Source organism: Hemicordylus capensis, chromosome 1 (genome assembly GCF_027244095.1).
Source record: "Hemicordylus capensis ecotype Gifberg chromosome 1, rHemCap1.1.pri, whole genome shotgun sequence".
Classification (NCBI taxonomy): Eukaryota; Metazoa; Chordata; class Lepidosauria; order Squamata; family Cordylidae; genus Hemicordylus; species Hemicordylus capensis.
Window position 1 is genome coordinate 451,154,695 of NC_069657.1, and position 16,249 is coordinate 451,170,943.

Below are 16,249 nucleotides of genomic sequence, written 5' to 3' on the forward strand. Positions count from 1 at the left end.
GCTGATGGGAATGGAATGCTACATGGATATCTGAAGGGATTTAGGTCTTATTTTATTCAAGTGGCTTTTAAAAAAATTGTGACAATAAAGTTAAGAGAGCACAGCGACAGTTGCCCTTTCAAATACTTAGGATCCCTCATCCCAAAGTAAACAGGGACCAATTTCCCATTGTGGGAAGCCCTGGTCCGCTGCTCCAGGACAAGCCTATCCTTTAGGTCACCATCCTGCCTCCGTAAGCACATACAAATGCAGTCCTCTGAGATGCTCTGCTGACATCCCTCTAAACCCAGGGATCCTCAGCCTTGGGTACCCAGACATTGCTGAACAACAACTACTCCCATCAACAGTCTTTGGCCATTGCAGCATGGGATGATGGGAGTTGTAGTCCAACATAATCTGCGGACTCAAATTTGGGAGCCCAGAGCAGTGTACTACACACTTAAGTTTCTCCTCACAACAATCCTGTGTGGTAGGTTAGACTGAGAGAGATGTGACTGGCCCAGAGCCACCCAGGGAGTTTCATGGCTGAATGGGGATTTGAACTCGGGTTTCCCTGGTCCTAGTCCAGCACTCTAACCACTACACCACGCTGGCTCAGATATAACAATGGGACGCTCACTTTGGCCTCCAGCTGCTTTTGGACTTTTGGACTACAACTCCCATCATCCCAGCCACCATTGCCAATCATGAGAGATGATGGGAGTTGTAGTCCAATATCTGCAAAAGGGCCAAACTAAAGTTACATGGCTGTGAGAGCACCAAGGGAATGAATCATCAGTTGTATGAAATGTGTGTATCTGTAAACACAACATGCAGGCAGACAGGTAGACACAGGGATATAGACATACACAGAGACATACCACATTGGGGGTGGAGGAGAGAAAAAATGTAAAATATTGAGGTTACATGCCTTTGAAATATATTGAGGTTGCATGACTATGAAATGCAGGGGGTATACGTTGTGACATTTTATGTAAAGCTTAAGTGTCTGTGAGATACACATAAGACAATTCACAACATTGGTGATAGCCATTTTCTTTAGGTACTTAAGCAAGCAATATTATATAAATAAAAAGCATTTGTGTTATATTTATTTACTACAGGTATATCCTGCCTTTCTGCTGAAGCACTCGCAGCAGTTTGCTTACAAATCCATGGCTTGCAATCCAAGAGACACAACAGAAATCGAAAGGTGAGGCACAAAAAGACACCAGGAGATTTGGTGCAGGGTGTTATCCATATGCTGATGATACCCAAATCTATTTCTCCCTATCATCTTCATCAGGAAATGGCATAATCTCCCTAAATGCCTGCCTGGAGGTGGTAATGGGCTGAATGAGGGATAACAAACAAAATCTGAATCCAGCTAAGACAGAGATACTAATTGTGGGGAGTCAAGGCACGAAAGATGGTTTAGATCTTCCTGTTCCTAATGAGTTTACACTTCCCCTAAAAGGTCAGACACGTACTTGGGAGTGCTCCTGGATACAAAACTCTTTCTGGTATCTCAGGTTGAGACAGTGGCCAGGAGAACTTTTTGTCAGCTTCAGCTGATACATCAGCTATGCCCATTTCTGGAGGTAAAGGGCCTTAAAAAGGTAGTACACTCTACATGGGGCTGCCTTTGTACATAGTTTGGAAACTGCAGCTGGTCCAGAATGCGGCAGCCAGGTTGGTCTCTGGAACTACATGAAGCGACCACATCACACCATTCCTGAAAGAATTGCACTGGCTGCCGATGGTCTGTTTACAGTTGCTGCCGGCTCATCTGGATGCAACTTGGGGCCAAGCCTTCTCTGTGGCTGCCCCAGGGCTTTGGAATACACGACCCCCTGTCCAAATAAGAACCTTAAGACACACCTGATTTCTCAGGCTCAAATAAATAAGCAAAATGCATCACTCCCTTTCCACGGCAGAGAATAGGAAACTCTGAGTGCTCTTTTGGATCATGGCTCTTCCAGCCTCACTAAGAGCTACTAAAATCCACCCATGCATCTGTTTCCATGTAGTATGTTTAGATGCAGGCTGTTTGACTAACTGAGTTACATCTCCCGTTCTAAGGAGAAGAGCTGGTTTTGTGGGAGTGAGCATGAATTGTCCTCTTTGCTAAGCAGGGTCCACTTGGGTTTGGACAGCTGAGAGTGCTGTAAGATTTTCAAGTGCTGTAAGACCGCTTTTTAAAGTAGCTGTGTTTGTTTTAGCAGTTTGTTTTCACTGAGTTTTTATTACTGTTTTATATTGTGGTTGACTGCCCTGGGGTAGGGTTGTGCAGAACCAGTTCGACCAGTTCAAGCTTGAACCGGACTGTGCCACCAAAAAGGGGGCCAGTCCGAGTTCAAACCAAACCGGTCCCAGTTCAGATTGAACCAGTTCCACCTGGTTCGACGATGCTTGTAAAGGAAAATCTGGTAAGATTCTTTGCTTTATAGTTAGGGAATACCTAACTATAAAGGGCTTTGAGGGGTGGGCAGGGGGGTGGGTAAGAGGGCAGAGTGAGTAAGGAGCAGGTAAGAGGGTGGTCCAGCAGTGGCTCCTTAGCGATGATGGCGCCTCTCGGCCTGGCCAGTGCTCCCTCTGCCCCACAGAGTGGAGCACTGGTGGGGCTGAGAGGGGCCGCTGTGGGGCCACCACTGGTGCTGCCAGTAAGGTGCCCTCTTACCCGCCGATCAAACCCTTTTATATTTAGGAATCCCCTTTGGTTGTAAAGGGGGATCCTTATCAGATTCCCCTTTACAAGCAAGGCACTCAAACCGGGCCGAACCGATTCAACCCAGTTCAACAGCATGAACCGAACTGCTGGCTGGTTCTAATGAACCGGTTTCCAGTTCGATGGCTCAGTTTGTATTCAGACCGAACTGCTATGGATGGTTCCGTGCACACCTCTACCCTGGGATCTTGGGATGAAGGGTGGCACAAACATATACATGGTAAATAAACAAGCAACCAACCAACCAAACAAGAGATCCTCCACAGGGATGAGGCCCTGGCTCAGTCCTAGAGGAACCCATCCATCACTTGGTAGAAGGCAACTGAACTTCCTATGGAGGTTTTTACAAACCAAAGTCAAATCCACATGCAAAATCAAAGAGTTTGCATTCCGCCCCTCTCCCCCCAGTTTCTTGCACTGAAATCATGGGAGGTGCCCCTCTTCTTCACACCGGACCATTCCTAACGGCTGTTGTGGCCTCCCCCCCTCCCACAGTTGTTAAACTCCTTCTTCCTACAGCTTCGCAGCAACACCTTGAGAGGCGGTTCTCCGTCCCCTCAGGGCAGCAAGCAGTAAGGATGCTTGTCACGCTTCAAGAGTCTGAAACTATGCCCACAGGCAAAATCCCAAGACATATGTATGTGCTCTGGCCTTGTGGAGGGAAAACAGCTGATTTTGAAGCCGAAACCTCCTGGCCGGTGCAGCCTTATTTAAGGGCATCCTTACACTTTTCGGAGTGGGAGACAAGAATCCTAATCCTTACTCTGAGAGGCAAAAAGAGGGTCAGCACTGGGGCTGACTATGGTTGCCCATAGCCTTCAATGTTTCCCCAGTAGAGCGAAATTTTGTCAACACCCAAAGCCACTATTCCCGCATCAAGGATTTGTGACAAACTCCCTCCCCATTTAACATAGCTGGAGGCTCTCCTTTGACTCCACAACATCTTGCAAAGGACAGCATCTGTGATGAGCGCATACCCATGTGATGGTTTTAAAAAGACATTCCCCCAAAGCAGAAAAAGGGACAGAGAGACGCCCCACCTTCAACTAGATGAGGGGTCTCAATCTTGCAGTCCAGCATCGTCTGTGGCCCCAACTAGAGATGTGAAGACCGGGGCGGGGGATTGGGAAAGATTGGGGGATTTTCCTATTTTTTCGTGGGACCCCATCCAGGTTTTTGGGGGTGAGGCAAGAAAAAAATGGGAGGGGACAATTTCCCCAGAATTTTTCTGCCCACACCAGGCCTTCACATCTCTAGAACCACCATTCCCAAAGGCCATTATGGCAGGGGATGATGGGAGCTGTAATCCAACAACCCCCCCTAGGGACCCACAGTCTCACTCTTCCTAATAGATCTATGCAGACTGCATCTTCCTGGTATTTGCTGAAATGTGAAGAATCCATAAAAATTGCAAACTGATAGCAACTGTAACTCGAGTAAATGGGAGCATTTATCCAGAGATTCCAAGCTTAAGCAAGTCAGAATCTTGAGTTCTCTTGGTTTCAAGCAGGGATATGCAGTCAGAAGGAAAGTTGGCAAATCCTCACTTAAATCGTTTTGCAGGGGAAAGGAAAGACACTTTTGGAGGGGGCAGATATGGGTTGTTAGGCTTGGTGGGGGAGATCAGTCAAATGAGAGGGAAACTCGGCAAATGCTGAGTGCTGGGGAATCAATCTGCTGCTACTTATATTGATATACTGCTTTGCACATATTTATATAAAAGCATATTTATGTTTCATCTGCTTTTCACAGCATCTGGATTGCCCTAGGAAATGGATGCTTACAGATTTGCCAGTGTGACCTCACTCTGAATCTAAAGCGTTACTACAATTCCTGCTTGTTAGGCATCTGTTACTTCGACTAACATTTATATATTGCTTTTCAACACACAGTCTCCAAGTGGTTCACATAGAAAGAAGATAATAAATAAAATGGTTCACAGGTGAAAAGGAAATATAAGGCAGACACCGGCAACAGCCACTGGAGGGATGCTGTGCTGGGGTTAGATAGGACCAGTTGCTCTCCCCCTACTAAATACAAGGAAATTTAAAAGGTGCCTCTTTGCGGAAATGACTTGACTAGCAAGCCAGAGGTTGCTGGTTTGAATCTCCGCAGGTATGTTTCCCAGATGATCAGAAACACTTGTATCGGGCAGCAGCGACATAGGAAGATGCTAAAAGGCACGATCTCATACTGCGCGGGAGATGGCAATGGAGCCAAAGGGAGCCAGCCTGGTGTAGTGGTTAGAGTGCTGGACTAGGACCGGGGAGACCCGAGTTCAAATCCCCATTCAGCCTCCTGAGACTTGCTGGGTGACTCTGGGCCAGTCACTTCTCTCTCAGCTTAACCTACTTCACAGGGTTGTTGTGAGGAGAAACCCAAGTATGTAGTACACCGCTCTGGGCTCCTTGGAGGAAGAGCAGGATATAAATGTAATAATAATAATAATAATAATAATAATAATAATAATAATAATAATGGTAAACAACTCCTGTATTCTACCAAAGAAAACCACAGGGCTCTGTAGTTGCCAGGAGTCGACACCAACTCGACCGCACAACTTTACTTTACTTTGCTCAGTTAGCAGGGGATTCACCGCTGAGGATGCTTGTCAGAGCTGATTAAAAACAGTCCCACACCTGGTTTCATCCAGGGCAGGCTTCCCACTTGAGAAAAACCAAAATCTTATTCCTGGGCTTCTCAGACTTAGTTGGCCTACACCTCCCAAGTTAGGGAGCTCCCTGCCTTGCTGGGTGGGAAGTGAAATGCCTCCGGGCAAATCCAGTGGCCGTGAGCCAGATCCAATTACACACCCAGACAATGCTTCCCAGGAGCCCCTAGTGTTTTTTATTGTGATATGCAAATTTTAAAGGAAGAAATCCTTTCAGGCGCCATTCTTCTTCTCAGCTTGACAGAACAAACACCCCAACACACTCGGTGCAACGTTTATAAGGGAGCTCTTCTTCTCTCCCCAACACACATGCTGTGCTGTTAGATCAAACTTCCCAATGGCTTCCATCAGGCCACACAGCGAAAGACAGAAGTCAGCAGGTAATGCCTGAAACAACAAAATCCTCTCCTCTCAGAGAATCTTTTGTGTATCTAGAGATAGTATCTAGGAGGAGAGCTGGTCTTGTGGTAGCAAACATGAATGGTCCCCTTTGCTAAGCAGGGTCCACCCTGGTTTGCATTTTAATGGGAGAGATGTGTGAGCACTGTCAGATATTCCCCCTTACGGGATGGGGCTGATCTGAGAAGAGCACCAGCCTGCTTGCATGCAGAAGGTCCCAACTTCCCTCCCTGGCAGCATCTCCAAGATCGGGCTGGGAGAGACTCCTGCCTGCAACCTTGGAGAAGCCGCTGCCAGTCTGTGTAGACCACACTGAGCTAGATGGACCAAGGGTCTGACTCAGTATATGGCAGCTTCCTATGTTCCTATCTAGTCCGTCTCAGGCTCAGCCATAATGGCTGAAGGCCGAGGATGATGGGAGTTCTAGTCCAACATCATTGGGGATGCACAGTCAGGAAGCCATGATAGAATAATGTAGCTAACTAAAGCTTCTCTTACAATAAGCTTATTTGTCTGTAAGGTGTCACAAGCCCTTTCATAGTTTTAGCTCAGGGCTGCTCATCTTTGGCCCTCCTGCAGATGTTGGCCTACACAACCCATAATCCCTGGCTATTGGCCACTGTGACTGGAGATTAAGGGAGCTGTAGTCCAAAAACAGCAGGGTGTGTGTGCTAAATTGACCAAGCCTGTTAGCTGCTACAGACTAACATAGGGCTAACCTTCTGGAAGGTATCACTGGCCCACTGAGGGCTAGAAACATGAAAAAGCAGTTGCATGGAAGCTGAAGGCAGTAGGGAACGGAGGCGTGCTGGCTTTAGGAATTAAAGCAGGGATTTCTCAAACCTGGGTCCCCAGATGTTGCTGAACTACAACTCCCATTATTCCAGTCACAAGGCCTAGCCATTGTGGCTGGAGGTGACAAGAGTTTGTTTGTTCGATTTCTATACCGCCCTTCCAAGAAATGGCTCAGGGCGGTTTACACAGAGAAATAATAAATAAATAAGATGGCTCCCTGTCACAATCTAAAAAGAAACATCAGACAGACCCCAGCAACAGTCACTGGAGGGATGCTGTGCTGGGGGTGGATAGGGCCAGTTACTCTCCCCCTGCTAAATACAAGAGAATCACCACGTTAAAAGGTGCCTCTTTGCCCAGTTAGCAGGAGTTGCAATTCAACCCCACCTGGGGACCAGTGTTCCCTGTAACGGAGATTCCCAGATGCTGTCGACTACAACTCCCATAATCCCCAGCCAAAGGCCATTGCAGTTGGGAATGCTGGGAGTTTATTTATGTTTATGTTTACATTTATATCCTGCTTTTCCTCCAAGGAGCCCAGAGCGATATCCATGGTTATGTGTATCCTCACAACAGCCCTGTGAGGTAGATTAGGCTGAGAGAGATGTGACTGGTCCAGAGTCACCCAGTGAGTTTCCTGGGTGAACAGGGATTTGAACTTGGGTCTCCCCGGTCCTCGTCCAGCACTCTTATCCCTGTTACAGGGACCCAAGGTTGAGAACCCCTGAAGTAGGCGGAACGGAATAATTAGAAATCTAAATTAGGGACTGGCTGTCTGCGGCGGCATATAAATAAATAGATAGATGAATGAATGAATGAATGAAAAAATAAATAGACGGGCCATTTAGAAGATGTCTTCAGATTGTGCTGTTTAAATTGCCTATTTATTTATTTATTTATTTTTATTTTTATTTTTATTTTACATTTTATATCCTGATCTTCCTCCAAGGAGCCCAGAGTGGTGTTCTACATACTTAAGTTTCTCCTCACAACAACCCTGTGAAGTAGGTGAGGCTGAGAGAGAAGTGACTGGCCCAGAGTCACCCAGCAAGTCTCATGGCTGAATGGGGATTTGAACTCGGGTCTCCCCGGTCCTAGTCCAGCACTCTAACCACTACACCACGCGGGCTCTTGGTTTATGCTGCCACACACAGCCAGTCCCTAATTCAGAGTTCTCATGATTCCACTGTGACTCCTTCAACGATTCACACTGTTTCTTCTTTCTATCCTCCACGGGCTGTTTCCATGTCAAAGCATAAAGGTTAGGCTGCTCTTATGAAGCAGCTCCGGGAGCTCACAAACAGCTCCAGGTCACAACCATTTGGAAGCTGCCTGGCTGTTGAGGGAGAGGCGTCCACAAGGCAGAGCTGGGTGGTCGTCTAGGACAACATTCCTTGGGGCGGCGCCTAACAGTGCCAGAATATAGCACTGGCAATGATTCCCTCCCTCCCTCCCTGTTGTCCTGTACCCCTGTCTGAGCACTGTTAGGCATTCCCCTTAAGGGATGGGCCGCTCTGGGAAGAGAACCTGCCTGCTTGCATGCAGAAGATTCCAATTCCCTCCCTGGCAGCATCTCCAAGATAGGGCCCAGAGAAACTCCTGCCTGCAACCTTGGAGAAGCCGCTGCCAGTCTGTGAAGACAATACTGAGCTGGATAGTCCAATGGTCGGATTCAGTATATGGCAGCTGCCTACGTTCCTATGCACTGCGCAACAGTGTGAGAATGCAAGCTGTCACACTGCACCCTGCTCGCCAAAGGGCCTGCCCATGCGGCACTCCAACATGCATCGCCTCATTGCGCCTCAGCTCCCAGTAAACAGCTTGTCTCATAAGCTGCACTTCCTCTCCTGAATATGAATTGCCTGCCTCAGCATTCCACTTCCAGAAAGAAAGAGTCCCAGACTGGATTTTCAAATTAATAGAAGGATCTTTTCATCTCCGAAGTGTTAAGAGAGTTTTGCTCCTAAAACAGACTGGGGAACTCTCTCCCACTGTATCCTCAAACCAGCGCAGACTAGTCGTTCGCTACTCATCTGCATGGGCTGCTCATTTCAGCTTGCAAATGAGATGCCTGCATGACTCAAGCTCCACCCTTCTCACCTGGGGACCCCATCAAAGTCCATCTTTGTCTAGGGCAGGGTTTCTTAACCTTGGGTCCCCAGATGTTGTTGGACGACAACTCCCATCATCCCTAGACATGGCCTTTGTGGCTGAGGATGATGGGCATTGCAGTCCAACAACATCTGGGGGCCCAAGGTTAAGAAACCCTGGTCTAGGGTGTCAGAAATCTTTGTCTGTGGCATCCCTTGTTTTTCAGACCACACACACACACACACACACACATGAATGGCTTGACTAGCAAGCAAGAGGTTGCCGGTTCGAATCCCTGCTGGTATCTTCCCCAGACTATGGGAAACACTTCTATCGGGCAGCAGCGACATACGAAGATGCTGAAAGGCATCATTTTATTTTATTTTTTTAATTGTTAAATTTATATACCGCCTTTCATTAAAAACAATCCCAAGGCGGTTTACAAAAGTTTAAAAAACATACAATAAAAATGACAATTAAAAATATTAAGCTAAAAATATGTAACAAATCTGATTTAAAATATATAAAATACAAACATAAAAAACTCTATGTGGGTAAAAACACACAGAAGCAGCAATAGAAACAATCATGTACAGGCTCAGTCGTCTCATACTGCGCAGGAGGAGGCAATGGTAAACCCCTCCTGTATTCTACCAAAGAAAAACCACATGGATCTTTGGGCACCAGGAGTCGACACCAACTCAACAGCACACTTTACTTTAGACAAACTGCACATATCTCTCGACTTTGCCAAAGCTGACAATCTCAAAAGAATCCATAGAATTTCAGCATTCTGTTTTCCTAATGGATCACTAAATCACATATTTTAAAGAGTCCGTCTCATACAGGCCTATCTTACAAGACTGTTGGTGTCAGGATTGCTGCGCTGAACTAAGGTGAACAGAGCGATCCGAGGCAGATTTACTCAGAAGCCCCACTGAGGTTGACAGGAGCTGCTCCCCTGCAAGTGAGTTTAGGGACCTGCAGCAACCCTATTATTCTTTAACAGGGTAATTGCTCAGAGGTCTGCCAGCAATTAATTGACGGTGTTTTGACTGGCTGACAGCTTGAGTCTTGCTTGTGATCAGGCGCCTGTCACATGTCATTTCTGATCAGAGGCAAACGCTGTCTTTGCATACATGCTGCATTGATTACACCATTTCCCCGCAAGGTCTTTCTCTGTCATTCTGGCAGCATCTGCAGAGCTAACACAGGGATAGGACGCAGGTCGGCTGCCCTTTTGTGCTGCTTAATCCACAAGTTTAATCAAAATAAGGTGTTAGCCATAGATTAAAATTTGCCTAGCACAACTCAGAAGGCTCAAAGACACACCAGTTCTTTCCACCCAGCACCGGACCCGATGAAAATGAAACTTCTCCGTGGTTTCCCTTTTATTAAGTATCCTAGACTAACAGAGAGTTTCCCCTTTTCAGGGGAAAAACGATGAAATCGTTTACAGTATGCTGTAAGAGTGTACAGATGGCTGAACCACCCACACATGCGTTGGTATGGATGACTGTATCTGTGTTCATTTCAAAAGTGAATCTGGATACAGGCAATTCAAATGCATGGTACAGATAGGAAGTGGACTTCTGTAGCTGCGTTCAACACAGCCTGTGTCGCTGTGTACAGATCTGTATCTGTGTACACTGTACACTCATGGTACGAGTGCTGAACATAACATGTGAATGGGCCTGGTGCCTGCTGCATTTGTGGAAGCGCAGCTCTTCCACTAAAAACTTTTGCCTACGTTACAGAAACAGGGAAGATGCTGGTTCCAAAATCCGACAAAAACAAAAATATTTGAGTTGTTTTCTTCTTCTAACAATACATACTAGCCTGTGTTTATTAGGAAGCGTCCGAGTTTAACACACATTCATTGGGCAGAGGGAAGGGGACTTTCCTTTCGGAAGGATCCTCCCTGAGGTTTTGCGATAGGTACATTTATTGAAATGCAGTTGATGAAATGCCAAGCAGTTAATACATGTGGAATGCATTTCCTTTCGTGGTTCCTAACTCTTCCTCTGCACCAGCCTTTTAGAGGAATAAAAATATCCACTTCTTCTGGCTAGTGTTTGGGATTCCGGGACACCCATGTTTTCATTCCACTATTGTTCTGCTTCCATTGGGGGTTTCAAGTTTTGGTTGTATGTACCATATTTACCTGAATTGAAGGTGACTATTAAGACAATGCCTTAAAATACAAAGGCTAAATACAGGCTAGTCACTTTAAGTGGTGCAGCAGGGAATTGTTTAGGAACATAGGAACGTAGGAAGCTGCCATATACTAAGTCAGACCTTTAGTCCATCTAGCTCAGTATTGTCTTAACAGACTGGCAGCAGCTTCTCCAAGGTTGCAGGCAGGAGTCTCTCTCAGCCCTATCTTGGAGTTACAGTACTACCTGCATATACTTCATAACCTTGTGGGTTTCCAAATCATTGTGTGTAAATCTTTGTAGATATATCATGTACAAACAACCACTTTGTATAGAATTGTGCTTTGGCAACATACTGTATGCTTTGGTAGTTTGTTGGTTCATTAAAAAAATCTTGTCCTATTAAAAATCTTGTCCTATCTTGGAGAAGTCAGGGAGGGAACTCGAAACCTTCTGGTCTTCCCAGAGTGGCTCCATCCCCTCAGGGGAATATCTTACAGTGCTCACACTTCTAGTCTCCTATTCAAATGCAACCAGGGTGGAACCCTGCTTAGCTAAGGGGACAAGTCATGTTTGCTACCACAAGACCAGATCTCCTCTCATTAGCTCTTGTTAGCTCTTGACTAACAAGCAGAAGGTTGCCAGTTCAATTCCCCACTGGTACTATATCTATCAGCTGAAAGGCATTGTCTCATACTGTGCAGGAGGAGGCAATGGTAAACCCCTCCTATATTCTACCAAAGACAACCACAGGGCTCTGTGTGTGCCAGGAGTCGAAATCGACTTGATGGCACACATTAATATAACCTGTATTTACTCAAAAGTAAGAGGACTCTGAATTCAAGATGACCTTCCCCCCCCATATTTAACAGGAAAGACTTGGGGGAACACAGGAACATAGGAAGCTGCCATATACGGAGTCAGACCCTTGGTCTATCTAGCTCAGTATTGTCTACCCAGACTGGCAGCGGCTTCTCCAAGGTTGCAGGCAGGAGTCTCTCTCAGCCCTATCTTGGAGTTGCTGCCAGGGAGGGAACTTGGAACTTTCTGCTTCTGCTCAGAACCAGAGCGGTGGCTCCACATGTTCCTTAAGGGGAATATCTTGCAGTGCTCAGACTTCTAGTCTCCCATTCATATGCAACCAGGGCAGACCCTGCTTAGCTAAGGGGACAAGTCATGCTTGCTGCCACAAGACCATCTCTCTTCCCTCTCGTCTTAGATTTGGGTAAATATGAGTACGTTGGTCGTTGTTTTTACGAAGCTGTAAGGTGCTTTGAGCATAAGCAAGGCTGTCAGCACATGATTTCAACCCAAAATATAACAGGAATTCTCCAGTCACCCTTCCCTGCTGAGGATGTTGTCGTTTGAAGGGAGGCCCCCACAACTCCATGGGTAAAATCAGTTCTTACCTAGACTGGGGTGCCTGGAAGTGCCCGGGGTGCCGCGGTTCTGGAGGTTGTGGAGCATGGGGCTGTCGAAGGGGGACGCAGTCCAGGAGGTGCCCAACTCGGGGCTCATATAGGCTGCCGGGTAGGGGCTGGAATAGGAGCCACTGAAGCTCCGGGCGTACTGTTCCCGGCTGTTGGCCGAAATGCTGAGCGAGCTGCTGTAGGCGGCCGCCTCTCTGGACGTGGTGGCCGGGATGGGGGTGCTGGTGGCAAAGGAGAACCGGGGGGACACGTTGGGGTGAGAAGAGCCCGGGTTGTAGGCGACACTCTCGGCCCCCGGCTGAGTCCAGATGGAGTGGCTGGAGACGGGGCTGCTTTGCTGGGAGGATCCGCTCCCCTGGAGGTAAGGCAGGCTGGGGATCATGGTCGCCACCCGCGTGGTGGTGGGGATGTAGACCGGGGAAGCGGTGGCTGGGCTGTGCATGAAACTGCTGGCCCCTTCGTAGGCGGCCGGTGGGCCGTGGTTGGCTGCCATGGCCAGACTCTGGTACATCTCTAGAGGTGAGGGCCGCGACCCAATCTGCAACCCAGCCAAGGTGAGGACAAGTGAGCTCCAGATCCGCAGCCCAAGAACCTTAGGGATGGAGAGGAGGGAGGGGGCTCTTCCCAAGCGGGTCGATGCAGATCCCAGTCAGGTCCGGCAAGCAGAGCCTTCAGGGCGGAGACGGGACGTTCCTAACAAGGGGATGTGGATCCCTTGCTACCTTCTGCCTGCCAGGCTCTCTTCATCGGGTCTCAGTTTCTCCTCTCCTCTTGAGCTCAGCTCACACCTGGGAGGGGGGAAAGAAGAGAATGAGACCACAGGTAGAAAAAGAGGGTGGGTGGGGTCAGGGTGTTCTCACAGGGGAGAGACTGAAGAGAAAGATCCCCAGCTGGTCCAAGAGGCCAAACCTTTGTCCCAGGTAGAAGTCTTTGTGTTGCTCATTCCATCTGAGGCCCTGTTTGATCTGAAAGCACATCAGACCAGAGGACAGGAGTCATAGGAACATAGGAAGCTGCCATATACTGAGTCAGACCATCTAGCTCAGTATTGTCTTCACAGACTGGCAGTGGCTTCTCCAAGGTTGCAGGCAGAGATCTCTCTCAGCCCTATCTTGGAGATGCTGCCAAAGAGGGAAGCTGGAAACTTCTGCTCTTCCCAGAGCAGGTTCATCCCCTGAGGGGAATATCTTGCTTTGCTCACACATCAAGTCTCCCATTCAGATGCAACCAGGGCAGACCCTGCTTAGCTATGGGGACAAGTCATGCTGGCTACCACCAGACCAGCTCTCCTCTCCTGAGTCTGAAGAAGGGAAGGGAAAGAAGTGTGGTTAAAGCATCGGAGGGCACTCCGCTCACTCTTAGCCACACAAATGACTTGCACACTGCTCCCTTGGACCCGATTCTCAGGGATCCATTGGATCCTGCTGGGGAAATGGAGCCCAGGTACGCACGGATGTGCAGTTGCTGGCGGCACAGCCTATGCTTCCTGCTCAGCTCCAGGCCTGCTCAAAAGCCGGAATCGGTTGTGCCAGCCAACTGTGTCTCTGTATGCAAGGATGGAACCCTTCTAAATGCAAATCCCTCCCATCCTCATGACACTGAGGCCATGGCATCATTCCCACTTTGCAAGCCCCCACCCTGCTTGTAAACACTGGCCCACACACATTCATGTACAGAATCTATTTAATTTAATTTAATTTAATTTATTTAAAAATATTTCTACCCAGCCCCTACAGTACACTCCTGCTCAGAGTGGCTCACAACATTAATAAAATAGATACAATGTAAAATAAAAGATGAATCAAGTTCAACAAGTTCAAGGAACAGGGTAAAACCACATTTAAAATTTTATAAATATGATATATAAGTTTCAAATGAAACGTTTTATTAAAAAGCTAAAAACGGAGAACTATAAAAACTAAAGAAACTATAAAAACTACCAGATATAAGCAGCAGACAAAAAGTTAAAAAGCCTCTTTAGAAAGACGGGTTTTGTGGGTTTTTTAAAACACCGAGGGAGGGAGCATGGCAAAGCTCTTTGGGGAGGGCATTCCAAAGAGTCTGTGCACACTTTAAAAAAATTATGATTCCCCCCTGCAAGCACCTGACATGTAAAGCAAGAAATATCAGGTATCCTCAGAAGCTATGCTCTTCATTCTGGAAGCCTCACACCCTAGACTTAGTTGTGTGGGGATTATCTGCAGTTACTCAATGGAAAGATATTCTGTACATGCCTAGAGGCACTGTTCTCTGCAGACAGCCTGAAGTTATAGAAACAATTAATTGTTCCAATAATATGAAATATGGGCCCTAGAAATCGGTTCTGCTGCTAAATCTTTCTGAGTCCATGCCTAGGTGGGGACCTGTGTTCCTCACTTCCCACTAAACATAGGCCAAGATCTTACTGAGATGGTAAGCTTGTGTACACAGGTTTCTGCTAGGTAATTTCGGACTCTGGACCTAATGAGCTTACCCCCACCCCCACAGCAAAATAAGCATCCTCTCCGTGTATATATGAGCCATTTTGGAAGGGCGGTACATAAATCAAATAAATAAATAAACAAAATATATTTCAACACAAACCCACAGGTCTGGTCCAGAGTGCATCTGGTGTGTTGGGAGAGGGTCCATACATCTTCTTCATCATTTACCATCAACCCCTAAAGCACCCATACATCTTCTTGAGTATGGATGCTTTACATCAAACCATAAACCCACAGATCTGGGCCAAAGTGCATTTGCACGCACACGCGCGCGCACACACACACACACACACACACACACACACACACCCAAAAATGGAATCACACAGCTTCTTGACCATTCACAAACTAACTGGGACACAACATGTGTCCCTTGCTCCACAGTCCAAACACAAAACTAATTCGGACATACAGTGCATTTGTAAATAAAATAAATGAAAACCACAACACATGCCCCTTGCTTCACAGTTCTCATGCAGATGTTTCGGATCACAAAGCAACCTGAGTATAGTACATTTGTAAAAAAAAAAAAAAATGTTGCTTGTTTATTCAGATGTAAGAGTTTCACTTTCGCTAGGTGTGAAGTAGTCTATGGGTAAAGATAACCCTTTCTGGCAGCTGTACTGTAGTAGGAGAAAAAACATCAGAATTCAAGAATTGACCAATTTCCTTGAAATATGTTGCATGCATATGGTGGATGAAAATGCAGTGCATTTCAATGTATTTGGCACACAGAGATACATTATGCATGCACACACAAGTTCTTCCCCCACAACAACAGATTCCCCAAGTGCAACACTTTACCTTTGCATGCAGGAGTATATGGCAACCTTTCACATGGAAGGAAGCAGTAAGGGTACCTATGGATATGCCATTAGAGTGGGAACTCAAACATGGTCCCTGCACCAGGAGACCCCATTAGTTAAGGAAAAAACCAACTTTTGATTGAACACTTCATCGGCAGAGTCCACTCTTGGGTTCACTTCTTTGTCACTACAAATGCAACAACTTTTTAAAAGAGGCTGGAGTGGCTAGCCCTCATCTTCCGGGGCTATTGGCCATTGTGGCTGGGGATGATGGGAAATGTAGTCCAACAACATCTGGAAAGCCTCAGGTTCACCACCTCTAATACTGACAAAACTATGTGTACTATGTATACTGAAATGGATTTGATGAGGGTTTTTTTTTTTTAAAGCAATGTTGTTAGCTGTAGAAGCCTTTCAGGGATAGGCTTGATTAAGAAGCGGTGCTTACTTTCTAAACAAAAAGAAAAGAAAGTGCTGGGATCCATACCTACCTAGAAGGCAAAGTGGCAGACTCTCAGATCCTTATTTATTTATTTATATGCCACTTTTAAACTAAAGTGTCCAAAGCGGTTTACATAAAGAAATAATAAATAAAAATAAGATGGATCGCTGTCCCCAAAGGGCTCACAATCTAAAAAGAAACATAAGACAGACACCAGCAACAGCCACTGGAGAGGTTCTGTCTTGGGGGTGGATAGGGCCAGTTGCTCT

The 16,249-nt window shown here is 46.7% G+C and overlaps 1 protein-coding gene across 3 annotated transcripts in view; it reads right to left on the bottom strand.

The window, feature by feature from the left end:
• GATA4 (GATA binding protein 4) overlaps positions 1 to 16,249 on the bottom strand; it is a 100,423-nt gene that overhangs the window by 38,044 nt on the left and 46,130 nt on the right. For all 3 annotated transcript variants that reach the window (XR_008306724.1, XM_053248448.1, XM_053248439.1), the window contains exon 2: positions 12,229 to 13,037. Coding sequence is in view for 2 of the 3 variants with exons in the window: in XM_053248448.1 (XP_053104423.1) it covers positions 12,229 to 12,760 (532 nt within the window). In the remaining variant the exon portion in view is untranslated. The remainder of the gene's footprint in view (positions 1 to 12,228; positions 13,038 to 16,249) is intronic.